Genomic DNA, 26551 nt, shown 5'->3' on the forward strand with positions numbered 1-26551 from the left:
AGCTTGGTGCTGACGCGACCGTCATAGTGACAACAGCCAATCACATTACTTGCCGCTTGGACCACAACACAACACAAAAAAAAGCGCCTTTTTTGACAGCTAGTCTGTGTGAGACGAAATGGATGCCGGTTTGGTTGTACGTGCAAATGCGATTGCCCGTGTACTTCTTATCTATGCACTGCATAGGCTCAGGCGACGTGGCTCTCGAAATTGTTGGGTGCACCCAATTCTGAAAAAGCGCCGACAGCGGGGAGAATATCACGTTCTGGTCCGGGAGCTGCGGCTGGATGGTTCGCTGTTTGAGCAGTACTTCAGGATGTCCCGGGACACCTTTGACGAGTTGCTCGGCAAGGTGGGTCCCCTCATCACCAAGGCTGACACAGTGATGCGGTTGGCAATTGGACCTGCCGAGCGACTCGCTATCTGCCTACGGTAAGGATCTTTTTTTTGTATTATTATTATTTGTTTTATTTAACAGACAGACATACAGACCAAAATAGTGCAGTAACGAACAATCTAGTAATTCCATAAGTGAAATAAAAGTGTGTAAATGTATAGGTGTGTGGGTGGGTGTATGCATAAGCAAAGTAACAATTTATTATTTATTACCATCTTCATTACCATCACCACCACCACTCCACTAATATAATAAGAGAATATACGAAAACCCTCCCCCCACATCTCTTCAGTCCCTATTTTTTTATCTATATTTATAGAACATAATACTTCTGTGGTTAAGTTAAGTGTTTTAAAAGTCATACTTTTTTATTTAGTTAGAAGCAGTGTTTTTACTACAAGCATTAACTCATTAACAGCTTGTTTGAGCTTGTGAAAAATTATGTAATGCTATATGTACACTACACATACATACTGTACACATGACCCGTTTGTTTTTCTAGCCTGTATGGTAACCAGTAAAAGGAGATTAGGTATGATGACCATAGACAATCTGATTATCACATGCTCATAGTAAAATACACAGTACATACATACACTTTAAATTTTATGAATTTTGTTCATTCTTTTTTTTCACCAGATACCTGGCCACTGGAGATTCCTTCCGAACAATTGCCTTCAGTTACCGTGTTGGGCACTCTACCGTCTCAGGCATTGTGAGGGAGGTGGCCAGTTCTCTGTGCGTTGGAATTTTCCAAATTGTCTTGGTGCCATCGATGGGAAACATGTAGTTCTACAAGCGCCTTCAAATTCTGGGTCCCTCTTTTTTAACTACAAGTCAACTTACTCGCTGGTTCTTCTGGCCATTGTCGATGCCAACTACCTTTTTAGGGTTGTGGATGTTGGGGGCTATGGCAAGACCAGTGACAGCGGAACTCTCCACAACTCGGCATTTGGAGAAGGCCTCAGAGATGGCACACTCGGTTTACCACCAGATGCTGCTATCCCAGGAGCAGAGCAGCATGGGCCTCTTCCATATGTGTTTGTGGGGGATGAGGGCTTCCCGCTGATGACCAACCTCTTGCGGCCATACCCTGGACATCACATCCCACCAGAGAAAAGGGTGTTCAATTACCGCCTCAGCCGGGCTAGGTTGGTAGTTGAGTGCGCCTTTGGCATCCTCTCAGCTCGGTGGCGGATGTACCGCCGCGTCATTGCAACCAGTCCAGAGGTTGCAGAGGTGTGTGTGAAGGCCACATGTGTGTTGCACAACTTCCTGCGCATGAAGACACTGGAAAGGGGGAGAAGATGCGCACACAGAGCTGAACCCACCATTGAGCCATCTTCAGCTCCTGAGGCCCTGCGAGATGCACCAAGGATGGGCTCCAACAAGGCCACCCGTAGAGCTATCCAACTCCGGGAGACGTACTGTGCCTACTTCAACCAGGAGGGTGCAGTGCCATGGCAGCCGAGTTCATAGAGTACGCCAAAGGCTCTTTTCAGAGCCACAAAACCCAAAAGCTCTTTTAAGAGCTACCTATATTTTTCTTAAAAGTGCAGATTCCAAGTGTCATAAAAATTATTTTTTACATTACAATAACATGTTTGTTTTATATTTCATTACCATGTCATAATGTACATAGCATTTGCCCTTTCAGCCCAAAAGCCTTAACAGAACAAAGAAACTCATACAGGTTTGGAACAACTTGAGGGTGAGTAAATGATGACAGAATTTAATTTTTTGGGAGAACTATCCCTTTAAGTGACTGCATTGCGTCGACAACGCTGTATGATACGACAAATTTAAAATACTTACTGTATTATTCTATATGAACATGAGAAAACAATACAGCCATACGATTATTTTAATATGTTTATTTTAGTGCTGTATGTATGTAAGTGTGTGTGTGTGCAGTTGTGAGTGTAAAAAGTAAAATGTAGATCAGTATGTGTAGAAAAAAAAGTTCACAGGAGACCCTCAGCAGCCTCCTCTTCAGCCTGGAAAACCAGACGATGTATATCAAACCGAAGCCTGGCCCTCCTCAGCACAGAAAGCCTACGAAGGGATGGCAAGAGGCTCCGAAAGAAAACCTCATCTTCATCTGGTGTTGGAGGCGGCGGTGGTGGTGGTGGTGGTGGTGGATGTGGCAGTGTGGTCATCTGCGTCAGCGGCTCAATTGCTGCCAACAGTCCTCTCTCAAAAGACGACATTTCCCTTTTTTTCCTCTTCCTACCCCTGTCATTGCTCTCGACAGTTTCCTCCTGCTCTGTCTGTCTGTCTGCATAGTTACAGCAAAAATTGATAATCAATGAACATGGCATGATTTTAATGTCAAATCATTCTTTGAAATAATTTATTATATAATGTTATTACGCATTAGGTGTCAACGGTTGTGCAACATGTGTGGCCTAAACTTTGCAGCATATGGTTCAGCTCTACACATTGACATTGATTTTCTAAATGACTTAACCCTCCTTGATAGTGCTGAAATAATAATGTATTTGAGAGCTTTGTTAGGTTCTGCCTGCCTGTGTCACTGCCTGCCTCATCTCCTCTGCTTGAAGGGGCTTGCTGGGTGATGACCTGGCTGTCCTCCTCTGGCTCTGGACTGATGGACTGATGTGAAGGGGGCAGAGGTCGTCTGGGGATGTTGCTGGACGTCTCACGGTCGGTGAGGAATGGTGTGAGAAATCCCAACACCGCCATGAAACGCCAGGGTTGGGTCCCAGATGACCCTGCCCCACTCCTTGTCATTTCCCTTTCTTTTCTCTTCTCCTTCCTAAATCTGTCCCTCAATGACTTCCAACGGGTCCTACATGTATCCTCTGACATGCAAAAATTTAAATAAACAATTCATTAAAATACAACAAGTGTTGCTCAAGTGTTTAAACTTGTTTATTTATTAAAATAAGAACTGAATTAAACATGCCAAATAAAACAGGTTCTGGTATAGATTTCTATTATGCAAGGTTCGTAATACAGTTCATAATATATTTATTTTGTTTTATGATGTGTTTATCATCTACCAGCCAACTGACAGATAAACGGTCCAAATCACCTTACACTCAAATGTAATTCATTATTATGTGTATGAAAAATGATCACTTTAATATTTTATACCTCATTTGGCTGGGGGATAGCGCCTATTTGAACCACACATGATATATGCTGCCTGTCATTCAATGATAAACACGTACAGAATACAAGCATGATTGATACATACCAGATTCTCCAACCGTCTCTGCCACCTCCTTCCAGGCCTGGTCTCTCCGGTTTGTGTCCCGGTATGTGAACAAAGATTGGTCGTAAAGGACCGGGTGATTACCAACCGCAATAATTAGTTTTTCCTCCATTTTAGATCGTTCTTCTCGTCATTTACACTCTTCATTCACCGGTGTTTTAAACGAACGCGATTGGCTAGCGTCTGCTCTAGGATATTTGCATAGGGTGATCTGATTGGATGACGCCTGCGTTGGCGCTTGAAAAGTTGAGAAATCTTCAACTTTTGCCGCTTGCAACGCGAGTGAAGCGCCACGACGGAACCCACAATTCAGTTCGGCAACGCATGACGTCACCCATTCAAAGTAAACGAGAAGCGTTGACGCCGACGCCCCGTGTGAATGCGGCGTCAGGGTTTGAAAGCACGTCTCCCACAACACACACCCTTGGTCCTCTGATAACTCATGTCGTTGTGTGAAGTATGGTTTTAGACTCTCCTCTGACACATACAGTAGTGGCCAAAAGTTTTGAGAATGACACAAATATTAATTTTCACAAAGTCTGCTTCTTCAGTGTTTTTAGATTTTTTTGTCAGATGTTACTATGGTATACTTGTATAATTACAAGCATTTTATAAGTGTCAGAGGCTTTTATTGACAATTACATTACAGTTTATGCAAAGAGTCTGTAAACCCTCTCCACCATAATGGAAAAGGCATTGTTCGTCACCAAACTGTTCTTGGATGGTTGGGAGAAGTTGCTCTCGAAGGATGTTTTTGTACCATTCTTTACTGTGTTCTTAGGCAAAATTGTGAGTGAGCCCACTTCCTTGGCTGAGAAGCAACCCCACACATGAGTGGTCTCAGGATGCTTTACTGTTGGCATGACACAGGACAGATGGTAGCGCTCACATTTTCTTCTCTGGACAAACTTTTTTCCGGATGCCCCAAACAATCGGAAAGAGGTGTAGCATTTTAGGGTTACATATATTATTAAATTTAATTTAGCTCAATAGGGAATTATGGGTATTAATATTTAGGGATTTATGATTAATCACAGAATAACCTCTAAGGAGTGGATTATTAATTCCTCTGGTCTGTTCCGTTTAATGAACGAGCAGTACAATCCTTATCAACTCTCACAAGGTCTTCTACCCAATTTTCGGTAAGTTTGTCCCTTTGGCCACAAAGGACAAACTTTCCGAACTATGATATTAATTAAAGCATTCAAAGATACTTATAAGAGCTTGTAGCTTAGATCTGACATTAAAGGGACTCGTGTTTTGTGAGCAACAACAATGACAATCAAAACGTGGATACAATGGTTTTAATAATTATTGATACTACGATTACATACGACTAAATAAAGAATACATGTATATACAGAATAATGGAAAGTATACGAGCGTATGGGATGCTCAAAGGGTTCGGTTAAGTACTAGTAGAAATGGTGGTGGGAGTTTCCGATTAGAGAAACTGGAGCGAGAGACAGTGTACCAGCTTAAAGGCCTGTTCACACCGGGACGATTTTCGCACGCGTTTATCGCCGACGTTTAACGCCTCGGGACTAAACAATGGGCGCCAATGTGAGTGTTCACACCGACGCGCAAAACGCCAGGCGTAAAAGCGTCATTTTTAAAAAAACGCCTCGGGTTCGTTTTTTTATTTTGACGCGGCGCGTAAAAAACTGGCCGACCAATGAGATCGGCGCTTTTGTTCACGTGCCTGGAGCTGCTGAAGTGACAGTAAAACACGACTTGGTGGCGCTCAAGCACAAAACGGTCTTGCCGAGCACGCATTGATACGACGAAGAAGTAGTAAGTAGACAAAGAAGAAGATGAACTGCTAATGCTGCTTGCCAGTTAGCAAAAAGTGTGTGAATGGTTTTGTCCATATACATAATATGTCTATGGTTTTGGCAAGCACGTAAATACTGTCTCTCTTCTCCTTCTGTGTGACAAGCGAGTGTCAGAGGCTTAAAGTGCCGCAGCACCATCTTGTGTACCGGGAGCGCATCGACTGAATGTGCACGTTCACTCGGCGCAGCGCCAGTGAAAATCGCTTGGGTGTGAACACTCAAGACGCGCCGAAAAACGGCACGAAAAACGCTGGCGATAAGCGCACGCGATATTCGTCCCGGTGTGTACAGGCCTTAAGGGTTTTATTCAGATTACTTCTGCATGTATGAGGTATGCACGTGGTCTACAATGAACAGAGAAAACAAAATACACTGTAAGTTTTCTAATATAAACAGTATTACAGATAACAAAACAAATAGACTATACAAAATGGGAGTAACAGTAAATCAGGTAATTAAAGTGTTAAATATGAATTATTTGTAAACCATAGGTACGCATTACTTTGGTAAAGGGTATTCAAGTATTCAATCATAAATATATAAAGCATAAATAGGCATGCAAATCTAGCCTACCTGTCTAAAGCATACTGCAGAATATATACAACTAAACAGTATTAAACTAGCTCCAACATTTTGCTTGACATGGACTATAATAGCATATAATGTAAAGCAGATAACTTACTTTTTAAATCAATCACTCACGGAATCACAAACATGCATTAGTCCATTTTGTGCAAGCAACAACAAGTCAGTCTCTTCACCTCTGTATCAATACTGCCTACTGAGACTTGTCCAGGCATGTCCTGGGTTTAAGCATTAATAACTTATATACAAAGAAATACCTGCAGGGGGCGTTGTTGGGCTTTCATACAGAAAGTAAAGAAGGAGGATGAGAAGAAAGGCAAGGAAGAAGGGTATGGTCCGATCAGAGACTTTCCAAAACATAACCACTAGAGCCAGTAAGAACCATTATCACCTTAAACAGGGGTACAATCTTAAAACGCATCTAAATTTCGATAGAATTGATACTTGCATGGTTTCTTTGTGTTGTGTAAAGCAAGATGCGTGCGTTGGCGTTTCTCAGAGTGTTTGTGCGCTGAAGCGCTCTCTCCGTTTGGTCCTTCCGGAGCTTAGTTGGTCCGCGGGAGATTTAAAGGGGTTTAGAAGCGAGTGTCTTGGAAGGGAAAGTTCATCTCGTCCACCCTGAGAAGGTTCCTCATGCGCAGTGATGCCGGTCTTTTGATGCCGGCTGTGTCGCGGAGCACGTCGATCTTCAAAGGAAACAACCAGCTTGGCTGGGCCGCGCAGGCTCGGGGCCCGAAGCCCGCGAGCCGCGCTGATGTGACGGGAGGAAAAGAAAATTTGTCTCGTCGGAGTCCTTGCAAGTTGACTGAACCAAGATGTGCTTGTGTTACTGTCCTTTAAAGTCCATTAACCTACGCCCATCTTCCCTGAGATGACCAATCATTGGTGTGAATTTCAGGTGGGAGAGAATTTCTTTGTTTGGACTTTATTACTCGATGGAATGTTCTTGCGGGAGGCCAGAATAAGTAAAGTTTCACTCCAAAAGGACTAAACATACTAATGGTACATCTCATAATCATATACTTTGCACCATTGACTAACACAAAGAAAGAGAAACCTTTAGACATCAAACATGCCTTGGTTTAAACGCATAAAAATATCTTCTTTACAGAGCCATTTTGAGCATTTAGGATGGCTTTTACATCACACAAACATAAACAATATAGGAAGCATGCATATACTTAAGAAATCATCATATACGTAATTTCTGGGATAGTTTAATTAAAGGCTAAATAAAGAGGAATGCTTGTGTATGTGCGTGTTGAGGTGATTCTCCGACCATTCTCAACTGCGGGGTGAGTTAGAGGTTCTGGCTGATTAGGATCTGATTGAAGCTCTCACAGGACCATCATCGTATCTTCTGGTCACCCTCTGGCTGGTCATTAACCAGTCAGTGGTGCAATCTAACTCAGACTTGTTGGAGCCATTGGAGCAGGGATTTAATTTATATGCAGAGCTGTGGAAGAGACGAGCTTCTCTGATGTTCCTCAAAACGACTCATCCCTTTGGTCCCGTGAGAGAGAGACTCCAGACGCTACAGAGGATTCATCAGAGAAAATGACTTTACCCCAGTCCTCAGCAGTCCAATCTCTGTACCTTTTGCAGAGTATCAGTCTGTCCCTGATGTTTTTCCTGGAGAGAAGTGGCTTCTATGCTGCCCTTCTTGACACCAGGCCATCCACCAAAAGTCTTCGCCTCACTGTGCGTGCAGATGCACACACACCTGCCTGCTGCCATTCCTGAGCAAGCTCTGCACTGGTGGTGCCCTGATCCCGCAGCTGAATCAACTTTAGGAGACGGTCCTGCCCCTTGCTGGACTTTCTTGGGCGCCCTGAAGCCTTCTTCACAAAAATTGAACATCGAACCTTGAGTCTTGATGATCCGATAAATGGTGGAGTTAGGTGCAATATTACTAGTGATCTCCTGCCTTGTCCTCACCAACACTTTCACCTGTGTTAACAAGAGAATCCCTGACATGATGTCAGCTGGTCCTTTTGTGGTAGGGCTGAAATGCAGTGGAAATGTTTTTTTTGGCATTAAGTTCATTTTCATGGCAAATAGGGACTTCAGTTTTGGGACTTCAAACTTGCAATTCATTTGATCACTCTTCAGAACATTCTGGGGTATATTCAAATTGCCATCGTAAACAATGAGGCAACAGACTTTGTGAAAATTAATATTTGTGTCATTCTCAAAACTTTTGGCCACGACTGTAGTTTGGCCAAACATTCACAGTATAATTCCACACTTTGCATAGTGTTGGATTGTTCCCTGCTGAGTTTGCTATGTGCTTAGCAGACACAGGGAGTTCATCCACCTGGGAAAAGTAGAACACAGCTCCTTCTTCCCCTTTACAGTCTTTGTCCACAGTGGGTAGTCTGGACATAGCATCAGCATTCATGTGGTCAGCTGCTTTTCGGTAAGCCATCAGCACTAATGCCCAACGCTGCATTCTCAAAGCTGCCAATGTTGGTAATGCTGATTTTGGTCCAAGTATCGCCAGCAGAGGCTTGTGGTCTGTGATGAGTGTAAATTTCCGTCCATAAATATATTTGTGGAACTTTTTCACCTACACACACCTACATACTTACATACAAATGGGCGTGGCTTAACATCCCAGTCAATCAGCACATCTATTACAATCTTCATTAAAAGTAAAGAAACAAAATGATCTTACCAGTGCCGTTGCCACGCTTTCTCCTATTGTGGTCTTTGAGTTTGAAATTAGCTGATGATCAATAAAATGCAGCTCATATCTGTTGTTTTTGGTGACGTGAACTCCATTAAATATGCATATAGTGCAGGGATTGAAGATTTATATCCGTTATGCTGAGACACATTTATGAGCCCAAGTGTAAATGGAATTGTTTGGAAAAATAAGATCTATCTGATCAGTAAAAACACATGACCAGGTGTAAACAGGCCCCTTGATATCAAAAGGTTTAGGAAATTTTATTAAGGAGACTCAGCTGTTTTGTAAATTATTACAACCATGTAATATGCATTTAGCATACAGTGCATCTGGAGAGTATTTACAGCGCTTCGCTTTTTCCACACTTTGTTACAGCCTTATTCAAAAATTGATTAAATTCATTATTTTCCTAAAATACCCAACAATGACAATGTGAAAAGTTTGTTGAAAATATTTGCACATTTATTATAAATAAATTACAAAATAATTACAATGTAATTACATAAGTATTCACAGCCTTTGCCATGACACTCAAAATTGAGCTCAGGTGCTCCTGTTTCCACTGATCATCCTTGAGATGTTTCTACAACTTGATTGGAGCCGTTTAAACTCAAGCATCTCAAGGAAACATTAACAGTATGAGAGTTGGACGCTCTAACAAGGAGGCTAAAGGCTGCAACCTCTAGCATCAATCGCAAGAGCGTCTCTTGAGATCAGAGGAGTGAGGTTTACTTGCACAGCAACTACTAGCTGGCCTCCGTTACACCATGATTTCACAAAACACAAAAATGGTGAAAAACTGTTCAACAGTCTTCCTCCAAAATTCAGCACTGCATAGTTCACAGTCTTTGTAACATGCATCAGCAATACTTTTCTAACATTTTATAATGTGTTTAGAAACAAATCTAGGAATTTACTTTTACAGGGACTGTAGGGTCTTTTTATCATTTCAGGTGGTGCAGAGCTCAATGTTGCTGTTGAACGGGGAACAAGCATCCACATCAATACCAGTGCTGGCATAGATGCACAGTGTGAAGTTTGTATAAGCCAGGTGTGCCAGTCTTCTGTGGTGCTCAAAAGTGATACCCATCTGAATTTCAGCTGTTCAGAGCCAGAGAATGTGTTCACCGTGGAGATCATGAGAGATACTGGTGAGAGCTGTCACATAATAATAATTATTTTACTCATTACGTTTCTCGTTTGGACAATGATATTTCAATCATATTTCACTGGTCATAAAGATATACATCTTTAAGCCCTAGTCCACCTGTACACAGGTATTTTTATAAACAGAGTTTTTTCTCCTTCATTAAAAAAAAAGTAGTTTTAAAAAAAGTTTGGTTTCAGCAACCTGATACTGCGTTTGCATGTGAAAATGGTGTCATGTAAACGTCCTCTCAGGTGCTGGCATTCTCAGCAACATCAAAATAAAAGTCTCCCGTCCTGTCAAATTAAAACACATCGGCTACTTTTGACCGGGAGGAGTATGAGTGTGTCCCCTAAATGAGGAGCAATAGAGGGTTAAATGAACACTGTGTGCTTGTTGTCAACTAAATAAATCTACTGTGTCTTTCTCTAACTAGGGTGACCAAACATCGTGTTTTCCCAGGACATGTCCTGTTTTCAAGTACTGTCCTGGCCCTAATATAAAAAATGTCTATCCATACAGAGGGGGCGTACTTTAAATGTATTGAAATTAATAAGGAATCTTTGAGTAAACTTCGAGTATCATTTGAGTATCTCATTGCCGGGCAGAGGGTCCTGGTTTCTGGCAATCAAAATATGGTCACCCTACTCTAACATAACACATTTATTCAACAGTGAAAAACATTGAACCCAAAGAACACAATGCCTTTCTAAAGTTCAATCGGACCTTCACCTGGAATCTGAAGCCTACAGATACAAAGAGAATCCGTTTGAATTTCGGTATAATTGGATTGCGGCAGATTCACCCGACAGACGGCTGCCCAGACAAGCACGTTTACATGATCACGACAGACAATATCAGTGTTGGGAGGTTTTGTCAGAATGGAGCCATTAAAAAAGTCGAAGTGCTTAATGTTGGCAAACTGTCTTTGGAAGTGTCTGGAGGTCAACCTCTGAACATGAATGTCATCAGTGTATCGCTGGACCATGCCGCTAAGAGTAAGTGCAATGGTGAAGCAAGCTTATATATTTAGGCACAATTGTCTAAGCAAAGTTGTCATATGTGAATTGTTGAACTTTCTTTATTTTACAGTACTGATTGGTATCTATGTTGATCTCCCAGAGAGGAGTTCAACCCAGGATTTCTTTACCCCAAACACATTTCCGGAAGATGCAGAGACAGTATGGTTTATCCACGTGCCCAACTCGTACTACACAAATGTGAGCATTGTGAGCCACACTGTTCCAACATGCCTCCAACCTGAAAACATCCCAACAATGAAATACTATTGGCAGTTGAAGGAACCTCTGGTAAAAATGCTAAATGAAACCCAGCCATCGGTGGAGCTTTACGGCTTTATTCTCCACATAAAGAACTGCAAAATGTCCTGGCCATCAAAAGACCTGATGGTGCACTTTCAAATCTCTGCCATCGAGACAAATGCAAGTATGTAACTTTTTTCCCTTCAAGAATTTGAGTTTTATGTTCTTTTATAGTAGTCATATTTCCATATACATCATAAGTTTACACACCTCTTGCAGATGGTAATAATACTAACAAAATAAAAGGGATCATGGAAATTGCATGTTATTATATATAGTTTCTTTTTTTGGGGGGGTAATAGCCTGCATTGTTTTTTCTTTCAGATATCTCCTCTTTTGCACATTCTGCAAAAGAAGCTTTAACATTTTTGCCAGTTTATTTTCAGATGACTGAATGTAGTCATGCCTCAAAAAATATTTGTCATTTAACAGCACCTTTCTCTCTTTTTTCAATTGTGGATTTTGGAACATACCTTGCCCTGGGCAAAAAACAAAGTATAGCTTCCTGCTCTGCCTCAACTCTTAACCTGTACTTATTGATTGACCCTTGCATTCTTTCTTCCATTTGCATTCCTTTCTGCCTATAACTTTTCTGTAAAACAATGATCTGTAAAAATAAAACACTTTAGCTAAATGCTACTGTCCCATTTTATCTAACACGTTAAGGTAAATTGGGACAGTAACAAAACTTGATTTAAAAAAAAAAAAAATAGAATGAGAAACTTACACATCATTGCATCAAATTGAATTATCACATTTCAGCATTTGAGTAGTTACCGGATTTACATTTGACCAATCAAATGTTGATATTCAAATTAAGTACTGTTATTACAACATTTCGTATGGAAGCTTGTTTACACCACAGAATAAAACCATTTAAAAGATAATCGCGACTTTTTATCTCACAACTCTTTACTCTTTTTCTTGCAAATTCCGACTTTATAACTCAAATATCTGACTTATTTTTTTTTAATAATTATGATATAAAGTTGCAATTATCAATTATCAGAATTTTAAGTTGTCCTGCAGCCACTCTTCTAGATATCCGTATCGACAATTGAAATATCTTGTTAGTCAACCACAAATAATTTCAACATAAAACAGTAATTCCTTTTTTATCTGTTGAATAAGCAGATGTATAATAATTGGGATAACACACAGACAGGTTGGTCAGGGCACCATCACATAATAAAATGGTTTCTTCTTTTGATCATGCTGATGGTTGTATTTTAAAATTGTCTGACTGTTCATAATGCCTTACTTATTACATATAATGTTTTTTTGACATCTATTTTTCTTATTCTTGTCACTGTTGCAGGGCGTTGTGAATGGGATGTGCTTGAGAATCAAATGCTAAAAATCCGTGTGAAGAAAAAGGGTCCCAACTCTGCCTGTTTCTTGAGACTGGGTTCAGCCATAATGGACACGGTCACCATAGCTTCAGGGAAGCCTTATCTCATTGAAACCTTTGACTGTGACGATGATGAACTACAGGGCACTGTCAACCAGACCATAGGTACTCAACTGTGTGGTACGATCCACACCTCTGAGCCATAAATAAGACAATATCCTAAATGTTTTGAGCTTTGTGTCACTGTGTAAAATGCTCTGGTGTCTCCCTGTCACTATTAGAAGGTTCACCAGTTAAATCTATATTTACCATAACTTCTATTATTCAAGCAGGTCAGGGACATGACTTTGGGCAAGAATGTTGTTTGTAGGTACTCCCTAAACTTCTCAGGTACATGATGGTGAAAACCCTTGCAAACATTTGTTTCAGTCTGTTTGGTTGTTTTTGTGGCTTAACTAATGCCGAGTTCAGACTGCACGATTTTCAAACTGGTCGGATCACTGCTCTTTTCACACTGCATGACTATCTGGGCCAGCATTCACTGCTGTGTTCACACTGCATGATAGATCGGCGACAGGGGGTTTCACACTGCATGACTTTACAAGAGGAAGAATCACCGACAGCTCTGTCCCGTCCGCAAAATTACGTTTCACAACAAAATATACGTGAGAAGTGAGAAGGAAACAACGCGAGATCCCACGAGCGTCAGACTGGAGTGCAGAAACTTGTGGTCCAAATTGTCTCTGCGCTGATTTGCAGCAAAACGAAGAAAAATAAAAAGATTATGGCGGAGGAAATGGTTGGGGAGACACAGGGAGAAAGGATTGTGTTCTGCAAAGAGAGTTTGAGGTAAATAAATAATTTTTGCAATGTGCTGCTGTTGCGGCTGGTCAAGCAAATGTTTGTGCTTTGTTTCTGTTTGATATGTATCTATTAAAATTAAAATACTGATATTATGGTCTATAACTCCTCCCCGAACCTCCCGCTGCCCTGTATCTTGCTCTCTCATTGGCTGTCGGTCATCGCCAATGTATTTTTCAGTCAGAACTCATTTCACAGAGCAGGAGTTTGAATCGCAGACAGGTCCAGATATTGAGCATGCCAAATATCTTGCGGTCGTCGGCGACTCATCTGTGATTCTCTCTGATCGCGTCTTTGATCATTCACACTGTGTGATTGTCACTCACGTGCACAAGCACCGGTTTGCCTATGATTTCGGGCATTTGTCGGCGATTTCGCAAAACCTGTCTGCGAGTCAAAATCGGGGCTAAAATCGGGCAGTCTGAACTCTGCATAAGAGAGAGGCCAAAGAATAATAATGTTAAACATAAACGTGAATGAGCAGATGGTGGTGCTATAGAGTTAAAGAAAGTCAGGCAGAACTTAAAAATGGTATAGGTACTTTTTAGATCCTCCCAAATCAGTGTGCCAAATTTTCTTCAAACGGCAGTGGGACAAGAAGAAGAAGAACTAATGAAAACAATAAAAATTGGGTTTACACCTGACCACATCAAGGAAGATAACTAATACAAAAACTAAACTTTAAATGCTATTTCATGCATACTGAGCTTTTTACACTGTTAAAGACTTGGATTCCCATGCTAAACATGGACAAAGTTTCAAAACATAAGTTGGGTGTTTGATGGAGTAGGAGAGAGTGGGGCACAACCAATGCTTTTTGACTTTCTCAGTTTGTGTAAATCCACTTGGGGTTCAGAGTATTTATATTTTCTCCCACATTAATTTCTCACATCTAGTACAGTTATGTGGTTTTCATTCATTAATACAGTGTATACTCTTTTCTTCATTTACCCCGAAAGAATCAAAGTGAAATGTGACAACATGCCTCATAGGTGGGGTATTCCAAAGATTTTTTCATTTTGGCATATTTTTTTCCTCTAAATAATGTTGATATGGCAACTAGTAAATACATTAAGTTGCATTATGCTGGCATGTGTGAAAAGTTTTAAACCATGCGTTACAACTAACGCCGCATTAGGTTGTGCCCCGCGCTCCCCTATTTCTGTGGCAAAAATACTCCTTCTGGTTGCTCACAAGTTTCGGAAAGTTTTTTTCGAGAATGGGTCTGTGTGACGACAACAAGGGCGGAATGTCCTTGTACGGGCCGTATGGGCACTTCTCCTGGAAGGGCGCGCACGCGCGACTAGAGTGAGAGAGCAAATGCACGCCCATCAAAGTGCTTTCCTCTGCTTTAGGGAAGTCGTTGGCTGCGCTGCAGTCACAGGACTTCACGAAATCAACAATGTCACCAAAGATGTGTGTTTTTGGTTGTCAGGGCAAGACAACCCTGTACAGCTTCCCAAAGAACCCAGCGTTAAGGGAATAGTGGATGGAGTTTGTTTTTCCAGAGCAGCAACAGAGTTGTGCAAGTGTTTTTGTTTGTTCCCTGCATTTTAGCAATGATTGTTTTATAAATAAGGCCCAGTTCGATGACGGATTTGTAGATCATCTAATGCTGAAAGATGGAGCGGCCCTGGTGATAGGCGATGAGTAAACTGCTTACTCAGTGTTGTTGGCTATCAGCAATAGTCCATAAACCAAATCATATCCTAATAAACCAATTTTAAAACAAGTCGTGTTGAAAAAAAGTTATGTACAAAGAATGTTATCACTCTTCTGAAAAGAATTGGCCATAAGAGGGCCATTTTCGATTGTCTAACGTTCCATTAAAATAGGTCCGCTGTTTATGCTTTGTAATTAATGCATGTATTTCTGTTGTGGTTTTAAAAATGTTATGAAATAAATATTCAAATTTTAATTACCATGTGTTATATTATTATTGAGTGAAAAATAAGTCTATTTATACATATTTGTTTAAAGTATAGGCTAAACTAAAATAACGTTATTAACCGGTATTTTTTCAAATCAAACCGTTTTCGGAACAGTAATGTTTATTGAACGCAAAAACGGAAGACCTATAATATCGATTCTGCTCGGAGTGAACCAATTGTTTTTTTGTTTTTTTCGTTTTTAAGCCCTGTTGGAATCACTTTTAGAATAAATTTTCCAACTGATAAATTAATATAAACATTGACAGCCAATCAGAATCCACCAACCTTAAAGAGCTCCAGCATTTAAAGCAGCAGACAACATAACTGCAGCTTGTGCGTATAATACAGTGCACAGAATGTTATTGTCCATTGGTGTGGATGCTAATATAGTCATTGTTATAGTATATCACTCTTGGTGTGAATGGGCCTTTATGCTCCTCCAGTTCTTGGCCCATACTAATTATACATTCCTCTATTCTTCACTTACTTTGTTTCTTTATCAACAGAATGTAAAGAATGGATAAAGTGTGCATCCACTCCATTCCCTTTAACCTTCAATTACAAGCCTGAGTGTCTCAAAGAAGTTCTGAAGAAGATGACATGGCACCTTCATGGCCCACAGAACAGTGCAGTGGAGCTACAGTCCCCTACAGACAGTCTGCGTTACTGTCCGTCTGAGGACAAATCCAATAGCATCTTCCTCCTAAATGTGTCCCACATTAACCCTGGCATCACTATTGGGCAGTTTTGTCCAAAAGGAACCATTAAGAAAATCCAGATCCGTGAATCCAGTATTGCAGTAACTGTCTCCGTTACAAGTTTCAATGACTGGAAATTGCCAGCTAAACCTTTTTTAAATTATTAATTTACACAAAACATATCAGGTAAAGGGTTTCATTATAAATTAATTATACATTACTATAAATGGAAGCTGTTTTTTCTCTTGAGGAAAATGTATAGCAAGTTCATGATTACGCAGAACAAAAATGGTGTAGAAACTGTCTGTGGCACACTACCATTCAAAGGTTTCAGTAAAATAAAAATAAAAACTTTTTACAAAAGTGCCAGTTATTGTTATAAATTAATATAACAAAAGATTTATATTTCAAATGATTGGCTTGGTCCCACTTTACATTAGATGGCCTTAACTACAATGTACTTACATAAAAAAGATAAGTACAATGTACTTATTGTGTTCATATTGTATTGCAAGACACTTTTGTTGATATTGAGGTGGGATACGGGTTAAGTTAGGGAAAGTTGTTGTGGTATGGGTAAGTTTAAAGGTAAAGTTATGGACAGGTGTGGTGGTATGGGTAAGTTTAAGGGTAAAGTTAGGGACAGGTGCGGTTGTATGGGTAAGTTTAAGGGTAAAGTTATGGACAGGTGTGGTTGTATGGGTAAGTTTAAGGGTAAAGTTAGGCACAGGTGAGGTGGGATACAGATAAAGTTATGGACAGGTGTGGTGGGATGGGTAAGTTTAAGGGTAAAGTTAGGCACAGGTGTTGTGGTGTGGGTAAGTTTAAGGGTAAAGTTAGGCACAGGTGAGGTGGGATACAGGTAAAGTTATGGACAGGTGTGGTGGGATGGGTAAGTTTAAGGGTAAAGTTAAGCACAGATGTGGTGTGGGTAAGTTTAAGGGTGAAGTTATGGACAGGTGTGGTGATGTGGGTAAGCTTAAGGGTAAAGTTAGGGACAGGTGTGGTGGCATGGGTAAGTTTAAGGGTAAAGTTACGCACAGGTATGGTGGGATGGGTAAGTTTAAGGGTAAAGTTAGGGACAGGTGTGGTGGGATGTGTAAGTTTAAGGGTGAAGTTATGGACAGGTGTGGTGGTGTGAGTAAGCTTAAGGGTAAAGTTAGGGACAGGTGTGGTGGTGTGGGTAGGTTTAAGGGTGAAGTTATGGACAGGTGAGGTGGTGTGGGTAAGTTTAAGGGTAAAGTTAGGGACAGGTGTGGTGGGATTTGTAAGTTTAAAGGTAAAGTTATGGACAGGTGTGGTGGCATGGGTAAGTTTAAGGGTAAAGTTACGCACAGGTATGGTGGGATGGGTAAGTTTAAGGGTAAAGTTAGGGACAGGTGTGGTGGGATGTGTAAGTTTAAAGGTAAAGTTATGGACAGGTGTGGTGGCATGGGTAAGTTTAAGGGTAAAGTTAAGCACAGATGTGGTGTGGGTAAGTTTAAGGGTGAAGTTATGGACAGGTGTGGTGATGTGAGTAAGCTTAAGGGTAAAGTTAGGGACAGGTGTGGTGGTATGGGTAAGTTTAAGGGTAAAGTTAGGCACAGGTGTGGTGGTGTGGGTAAGTTTAAGGGTAAAGTTAGGCACAGGTGAGGTGGGATACAGGTAAAGTTATGGACAGGTGTGGTGGGATGGGTAAGTTTAAGGGTAAAGTTAAGCACAGATGTGGTGTGGGTAAGTTTAAGGGTGAAGTTATGGACAGGTGTGGTGATGTGGGTATGCTTAAGGGTAAAGTTAGGGACAGGTGTGGTGGCATGGGTAAGTTTAAGGGTAAAGTTACGCACAGGTATGGTGGGATGGGTAAGTTTAAGGGTGAAGTTATGGACAGGTGTGGTGGTGTGGGTAAGGGTAAAGTTAGGGACAGGTGTGGTGGTGTAGGTAGGTTTAAGGGTGAAGTTATGGACAGGTGAAGTGGTGTGGGTAAGTTTAAGGGTAAAGTTAGGGACAGGTGTGGTGGGATGTGTAAGTTTAAAGGTAAAGTTATGGACAGGTGTGGTGGCATGGGTAAGTTTAAGGGTAAAGTTACGCACAGGTATGGTGGGATGGGTAAGTTTAAGGGTAAAGTTAGGGACAGGTGTGGTGGGATGTGTAAGTTTAAAGGTGAAGTTATGGACAGGTGTGGTGGCATGGGTAAGTTTAAGGGTAAAGTTACGCACAGGTATGGTGGGATGGGTAAGTTTAAGGGTAAAGTTAGGGACAGGTGTGGTGGGATGTGTAAGTTTAAGGGTGAAGTTAGGGACAGGTGTGGTGGTGTGGGTAAGTTTAAAGGTAAAGTTATGGACAGGTGTGGTGGTGTGGGTAAGCTTAAGGGTAAAGTTAGGGACAGGTGTGGTGGCATGGGTAAGTTTAAGGGTAAAGTTACGCAAAGGTATGGTGGGATGGGTAAGTTTAAGGGTAAAGTTAGGGACAGGTGTGGTGGGATGTGTAAGTTTAAAGGTAAAGTTAGGGACAGGTGTGGTGGTGTGGGTAGGTTTAAGGGTAAAGTTAGGGACAGGTGTGGTGTGGGTAAGTTTAAGAGTGAAGTTATGGACAGGTTTGGTGAAGTGGGTAAGCTTAAGGGTAAAGTTAGGGACAGGTGTGGTGGTATGGGTAAGTTTAAGGGTAAAGTTACGCACCGGTATGGTGGGATGGGTAAGTTTAAGGGTAAAGTTACGCACCGGTATGGTGGGATGGGTAAGTTTAAGGGTAAAGTTAGGGACAGGTGTGGTGGTATGGGTAAGTTTAAGGGTAAAGTTACGCACAGGTATGGTGGGATGGGTAAGTTTAAGGGTAAAGTTAAGCACAGATTTGGTGTGGGTAAGTTTAAGGGTGAAGTTATGGACAGGGCTGTAACAAGTCTTAGTTAATCTAGCACAGAACACATAGGACAGACCTTGTTTTAAAATAAATAAACAAACAGAAAATGAATAGAGTGATAAGTGCTATTCTTGATTGGTCAGGTGCTGCTGGAAAAGATGTGTCTTTAGATGTTTTTTGAAAATGGCTGCAGACTCGGCTGCACGAATAGAGATAGGCAGGTCGTTCCACCAGGTGGGAACGGTCCAGGAATAGGTCCGTGAGAGTGATTTCATGTCTCTTTGCGATGGCACCACGAGGCGTTGTTCACTTGCTGGACGCAAGTTTCTGGAGGGTGTGTAAGTCTGAACGAGTGAGTTTAGGTATATTGGTGCAGAGCCTGTGGTTGCTTTGAAGGCGAGCATCAGTGCCTTGAATTTGATGTGAGCAGCTATTGGCAGCCAGTGCAGACTGATGAAGAGAGGGGTGATGTGGGCTCTCTTCGGCTCTTTGAATACCACCCTCACCGCTGCATTCTGGATCAGTTGCAAGGGTTTGATAGTGCATGCCGGAAGGCCCGCTAGAAAAGCATTAAAGTAGTCCAGTCTGGAGAGAAAAAGAGCTTGGACCAGGAGTTGTGTGGGTTAGGTGTAAGGGAAGTGTCAAAAATGTTATTATAAATGTAATTACAGAAATTAATTACAGATGTAATTATATGCAGTTTTTTTTTAATTATATATATATATATATATATATATACAGTGGGTACGGAAAGTATAAAGAACATTTTTCACTCTTTGTTATATTGCAGCCATTTGCTAAAATCATTTAAGTTAATTTTTTGTCTCATTAATGTACACACAGCACCCCACATTGACAGAAAAACACAAAATTGTTGACATTTTTGCAGATTTATTAAAAAAGAAAAACTGAAATATCACATGGTCCTAAGTATTCAGACCCTTTGCTCAGTATTTAGTAGAAGCACCCTTTTGATCTAATACAGCCATGAGTCTTTTTGGGAAAGATGCAACAAGTTTTTCACACCTGGATTTGGGGATCCTCTGCCATTCCTCCTTGCAGATCCTCTCCAGTTCTGTCAGGTTGAATGGTAAACATTGGTGGACAGCCATTTTCAGGTCTCTCCAGAGATGCTCAATTGGGTTTAAGTCAGGGCTCTGTCTGGGCCATTCAAGAACAGTCACAGAGTTGTTGTGAAGCCACTCCTTCGTTATTTTAGCTGTGTGCTTAGGGTCGTTGTCTTGTTGGAAGGTGAACCTTCGGCCCAGTCTGAGGTCTTGAGCACTCTGGAGAAGGTTTTCGTCCAGGATATCCCTGTACTTGGACGTATTCATCTTTCCCTCGTTTGCAATCAGTCGTCCTGTCCCTGCAGCTGAAAAACACCCCCACAGCATGATGCTGCCACCACCATGCTTCACTGTTGGGACTGTATTGGACAGGTGATGAGCAGTGCCTGGTTTTCTCCACACATACCGCTTACAATTAAGGCCAAAAAGTTCTATATTGGTCTCATCAGACCAGAGAATCTTATTTGTCACCATCTTGGAGTCCTTTAGCAAACTCCATGCAGGCTTTCATGTGTCTTGCACTGATGAGAGGCTTCCGTCGGGCCACTCTGCCATAAAGCCCCGACTGGTGGAGGGCTGCAGTGATGGTTGACTTACTACAACTTTTTCCCATCTCCCGACAGCATCTCTGGAGCTCAGCTAGTGATCTTTGGGTTCTTCTTTACCTCTCTCATCAAGGCTCTTCTCCCCCGATAGCTCAGTTTGGCCGGACGGCCAGCTCTAGGAAGGGTTCTGGGTGTCCCAAACGTCTTCCATTTAAGGATTATGGAGGCCACTGTGCTCTTAGGAACCTTAAGTGCAGCAGATTTTTTTTTGTAACCATGGCCAGATCTGTGCCTTGCCACAATTCTGTCTCTGAGCTCTTCAGGCAGTTCCTTTGACCTCATGATTCTAATTTGCTCTGACATGCACTGTGAGCTGTAAGGTCTTATATAGACAGGTGTGTGGCTTTCCTAATCAAGTCCAATCAGTATAATCAAACACAGCTGGACTCAAATGAAGTTGTAGAACCATCTCAAGGATGATCAGAAGAAATGGACAGCACCTGAGTTAAATATATGAGTGTCACAGCAAAGGGTCTGAATACTTAGGACCATGTTATATTTCAGTTATTCTTTTTTAATAAATCTGCAAAAATCTCAACAATTCTGTGTTTTTCTGTCAATATGGGGTGCTGTGTGTACATTAATGAGAAAAAAATTAACTTAAATGATTTTAGCAAATGGCTGCAATATAACAAAGAGTGAAAAATTCAAAGGGGTCTGAATACTTTCCGGACCCACTGTATATAAGTACAATGTAAAAACATATATGTTCACAATAATGCATTGTACCAAATTATTCATTTAAATGTAAGTACGTAATAGTTAAGGCCACCTTATATAAAGTGACTCTAATGCTTTTCTTTTGAACTTTTTATTCATCAAATAATCGGGGAAAAAATATAATGGTCTGCATAAAAATATTATGCAGCATAACTGTTTTCAACATTGATAATAATCAGAAATGTTTCTTGAGTGGCAAATCATCATATTAGAAAGATTTCTGAAGGATCATGTGACACTGAAGACTGGAGTAATGATGCTGAAAATTCAGCTTTGATCACAGGAATACATTACATTTTAAAATACTGTATATTACAGTATAAAACAGTTCTTTTAAATTGTAATGATATTTCACAATATTTTGTTTTTACTGTATTTTTGATCAAATACATGCAGCCTTAATTAGCATAAAGAGATTTATTTTCGAAGACATTTAAAAATATAACCAACCCCAAACCTGTCAACAGTAGTGTACCTGCTCAAATAAATTAAGTGTGAGTGACTTGATATCAAAAATAAAAACAGTTATTGAGCTTTGCTGTTCTGTCTTTCTCATACAGAGCACTATATATTCACTGTGGCACCAAAAATTGATGACCCTACCGTGTTGTCGACCCCAACCTGGCCTTCTGGGATGAAACCCTCCAGCACTGTGTCCTGGATCATTAACACGGAGATAAAGAGCAATCTGAAGTTCAGGAATGTCAGCCAGCCCAAGTGTGAGGATGAGGGGGACATAAACATTGCAGTGCAGACCATTCGGTCTCAAAAGATGCTGTACAGCACTAAAAAGGATAAGAAGATTAATGATGTCCTGGTCCCAGAAAGTTTTTACCTAAACATGACTAACTGCAAGTCCCCGACAGGAGCCTTCAGGGCAATGATGGAGATCACACTTCAGAATAACACAAACACAAGTGAGAGCCTTACTTTCTTTTGTCCACTAGATTCCCACTAGAATTTACATATAATATATCAATCGGGGAAAGACTTTAAAAGATGAAGTGAAATGTATCATTATGTTTTCAGACAAGCTTCTGGAAATTATCCTGAGTATCGTGGGCATTGTGTTAATGATCATAACAGCTGTGGTGATCTGGACTGTTCTCAGGTGAGAGTTTTCCAAAAAACATTTTAAAATTAGCAGAAAGCAGCATTTACAGGGGTTCAAGCACTTCAAGGCCTTTTAGCCGCATGACATGACCTCTATAAAACTTCACATGCTTGTTGAGAATATTATTTAGAATGTCTTTTCTTCATTTTGTGAAGGTTTTAGGTTTTCGGGCAAACTGTATGGGTCACTAATGATTTACCCAGCCCCAAGGTTTCACACATGTAAAATGTGATACATTAGTTTCCTATTTAACACCGTGAAACTGCTTTGAAACAATCAGCATTGTAAAAAGCGCTATATAAGTAAAGGTGACTTGACTTGATAGCACCCATCTGATGGTAATTTCTTTCAAAATTGTCACTGTCTTTTGAGGCCAAACAGCCCAATGAGTTTCATTTGTATCAGCCATTTTCACCTTTTTCTGGTTATAGCTCCACCAAGGGGCCAAACGCTGAAAATGTGTTCATGTGACATGAGAATGAGTCCATACATACATGTGCCAAGTTTGGTTAAATTATCCCATTCCTTTCAAGAGTTACAGCCATTTAAGTGAACGTTGCACACTCTCTTCAAACATTTGGCAAGGGTTTTTTTTAATTAAAATAATTATTGATATTAGGTCTCCAGATAATCTGCACTGGTTTGGTCCGATTAGCGCTTGAAACCCTAACAGTACAAAGTATAGTACTGGAATGTTTTGATTCTTAACAAAGTATCTTAATATTGCACAGGAAAAAGAAGAGGAATAAGGCTCTCCCAGTGACCGTCTACAATCCCAGTGCTTTCCTTCCAGGCCTCCATGGTATCCCCGGAACACAAGAGGGGGAGGATCCTTACACTTATGAGTACATAGATGATAGTCTAGTATATTCACATCTGCTTAAAGATGATGCTGAAAAAGAACAATGTAAAGATGAGAGCAGCCCACCTTTACCTGACAGACCACTCAGAAAGTCAGTCACTGACAGCAAGATGGTTGACAATGAGCTCTATGGTAATACTCAGGGACAGTCAACTACATCTGGCTCACCAAAGTCTCCCATCAAAACCTCTGAATGAAACCAGACTGTGTGGGTGAGGGAAAAGAGGTCTTGATGGAATTGAATAGAAATTTTCAGCTGTAAAATAATTTGTTTTAGTTGTCTATAACGTTTATATATTTAGTGATTTTATGTACATTCATTTGCACCATTTGATGTTAAGAGATACATTTTCTAGAAAAAAGAAACCTGTTTGCTTTTAGAAATGGTTTTATATTTCAAAGTGTTCTCTGTTGCCTTTAACTGAGTGACCTCACTGGTGTAGACTGAATATGTGAGCGTTGACTCTGTAGTGACTGAGGCAAATCGGACACATAATTGCCTGTTACATTTAACAAATATGCTTTAAATACTTTGTGCTTAGTAACAGACCTTCCCCCAACACAACAGGGAAGGATCCTCGGTTACCCTGGAAACAAAACTGATAAGACGTTTTACGACCCCAAAGGAATGTGGCCACATGGAAAGTCCACAGGGGAAAGCCACAAAGCCTGTAAAACACACGCCTTTGCCTCTAGTTACAGACAAACCTTCTATAAATGAACAAGCACTCTGGGACCTTGTATGTACACACATAACTGTCTTGTAAAGGGTCCGTTGCATTGTATGTCACTTATGAATGTCTTATGAACAACTTACTATTTCAGGTCACCTCATATGTGTTGTGTCTCCTATCAAATTAATGCTCGCTTCACGACTTACACTTCCATGTATGTCACGTTCTCGTAGGAGGCAATATGTGTTTGTTGCATTAATTAGAGTATAAATGGGCACAGACCCTTTTGATTTCATGTTTGAAACAAAGGGCCATAAATCTCCAAAGGAATTTCCCGCTTGGAAATCCCAACAATCTCATTGGTCAAGTCTACTTCAGGAGGTGGTGACCTACTGCAGACTTCTTAAGGAGCGATGCACTCTTTTTTTGTCCCCTCTCTTTCTTCTCCTGCTTAACGGACACAACACGCTGTGTCTGTGGGCTCCCGCCCCGCAGGGTGCCCACATGGCAGGCCTCCACACACACACACACACCGAGCCAAAGGCCTCACAAGGCCATGGACCAGAAGGCCCAAACTCTGCACGCCATGTGCAATTTTCTCATTCTCAATGGATTCGAAGCAACCACGCAAGCTCATCATTTCTTCTTCATCCAGTGCAGAAGAACTTGATCGCCACGTCAAAGCCATCAGACGGAACCCACAAACTTTCTCCTGCGATTTCACCTCGGACGGTCTTCTACAGCTCAGGCTAAATGCAAGTAAAGTACGAAAAAGAAATCGCTGTGTAGTTAGTAAAACTGTAAACTCCTTGTTCAGACAAAGAAGTTTATTAATGGTGGTTCTTCCCAAAGGTTCGAGACTTTCTGCATAACTCCATCAATCTGTTCTGACACTTTTCCATCCAACCAATTTAACCTTACCTCTTGTCATGTATATATTGTTTATGTCATGTATGTCTACTGTTAGTTGTAGTCTTGTTCCATGATTTAGTTATTAAAGTTTGTGCACAATATATATGTTGGTCCTGACTTATTTTTCTGTGGCCATGAAAAATATCCTTTTCTAAGAATTAAATTAATAATCAGTACAGAACGTCCTTAGGACGAACTGATTGAATGATTGTAATGTTAATGTAGCTATATAAAGTTAATCTATTTAACTGATTTAAATATTCATAATTAATCATAATGAATAATCATGAGTTATGAATAATTATTAATATTTCCCCTCAGAGCTAATTCACTACAACTCAGTCTGATGATTGCTGATGATTTCATATGTATGTGTACGACTGGAATTGTACGAAGACAGATTTTTTTTTAAAAAGCAAAATGAAAGGTCCACCATTCTGATCACTGCATCAGATTGTACCAAAACATTGACCAATTGACCTATCGGTAAGCCCCACCCCCCTTAGTTACTGTTGCTAACTCGGACAAACAAACGGAGTTGCTATATTTTACAATGTACAGCTGTCAGTGTGAAAACCTTATCCCAAGATGTTTTTGGACACAGAATGTAGCGTATACCCTGTCCGAATGATGGCCAAACTTTACTGATTGGTTTATGAAGTTTATTACATCGTTTTTCACTCAAAAAATCATCGTAAGAGCTGAACAAACAAAGCATAAGTGCGCCTTAACGTCTCATTCACAAACTCTCTCTCTCTAGCCCTCTCTCCGTGGCATTACCATTAACATACACAGCAAATTACACAAAAACACTCACAGTAAACAAACATATACACAGACCTTATGCCTTTTCGGGGGTGCAGTTAATAACTGGTAAACTTTGTACATTATCTGCAAAACAACTCCGATAAACTGCGTGCAAGCTTTCCCTTTCACTAACTTACCCATAGACTATAACACCCGTCAAAATAGGAGTCCTCCTTATAAGACAGATAATGCAGAACTTTAAACATATCTAAACTCACAGAAATAAAATGGGAATAAAATAAATATGGTGAGAGATTAATTTGGAAGCGATGGTTTACAGATCTCAATGCAAACGGGAGAAGCCTCTTGTTATGATCGCAGATGATAACGTCCAGGATCAACACTGTTCATGTACTGCAGGGTAAGATTACATAAATTCACATTTAATCAGTTTAGTATGGAGAGATGCACTGAAATGTAGACCTTCGTGTTTCTTACCTACACCATTGCATGAGAACAGTTAGTTATAGTTAGTGGGTTTGTGCGTTAGCAGGGAATTACTAACTTTAATAGGAACTTAATTAGAGTATGACAACCAGAAAATCCTCTCAGGATCCCTGGAATCAGTGTTGCAGTACCTCAGACACGACGTTTACCATTTTTGTAGCATAAACACCATCAAACCGATGACAGCTTCGGATTTTCCGATGTTTCTCTATGGCGCTGACACCTAAAGATATCCGAGTTCCGGTCCCAGCGCAACTGATACTCAACTGCCATTGGCTCATCTGCATTCGATGGGAGGGGCTTACCGATAGGTCATTTGAGATCATACAAATCCATTTGAATTAGCCACCAATTTCGCCAAAGCATAAAAAAGTTACAAATTATGTTTTAGTAACAAGGTTCGGGAGAAGCACGTTCAGATAATTGACACAAGTGGAGAGCACTCAGC

General features: G+C 40.7%; 1 protein-coding gene across 1 annotated transcript; it reads left to right on the top strand.

The window, feature by feature from the left end:
• Positions 1-316: 316 nt before the first annotated feature.
• On the top strand, positions 317-23460 carry LOC307138631 (CUB domain-containing protein 1-like; the record flags this gene model as incomplete). Its single annotated transcript, XM_079837092.1, has 12 exons — positions 317-432; positions 1037-1139; positions 1235-1454; positions 9704-9901; positions 10572-10895; positions 10990-11343; positions 12538-12735; positions 12852-12902; positions 15869-16153; positions 21848-22204; positions 22317-22398; positions 23133-23460. 12 exons carry the CDS (start codon positions 317-319, stop codon positions 23458-23460), a joined length of 2616 nt encoding a protein of 871 aa, XP_079693218.1.
• Positions 23461-26551: the final 3091 nt, after the last annotated feature.

The sequence above is a fragment of the Gobio gobio genome (genome assembly GCF_949357685.1).
Source record: "Gobio gobio genome assembly, chromosome: 15".
Classification (NCBI taxonomy): Eukaryota; Metazoa; Chordata; class Actinopteri; order Cypriniformes; family Gobionidae; genus Gobio; species Gobio gobio.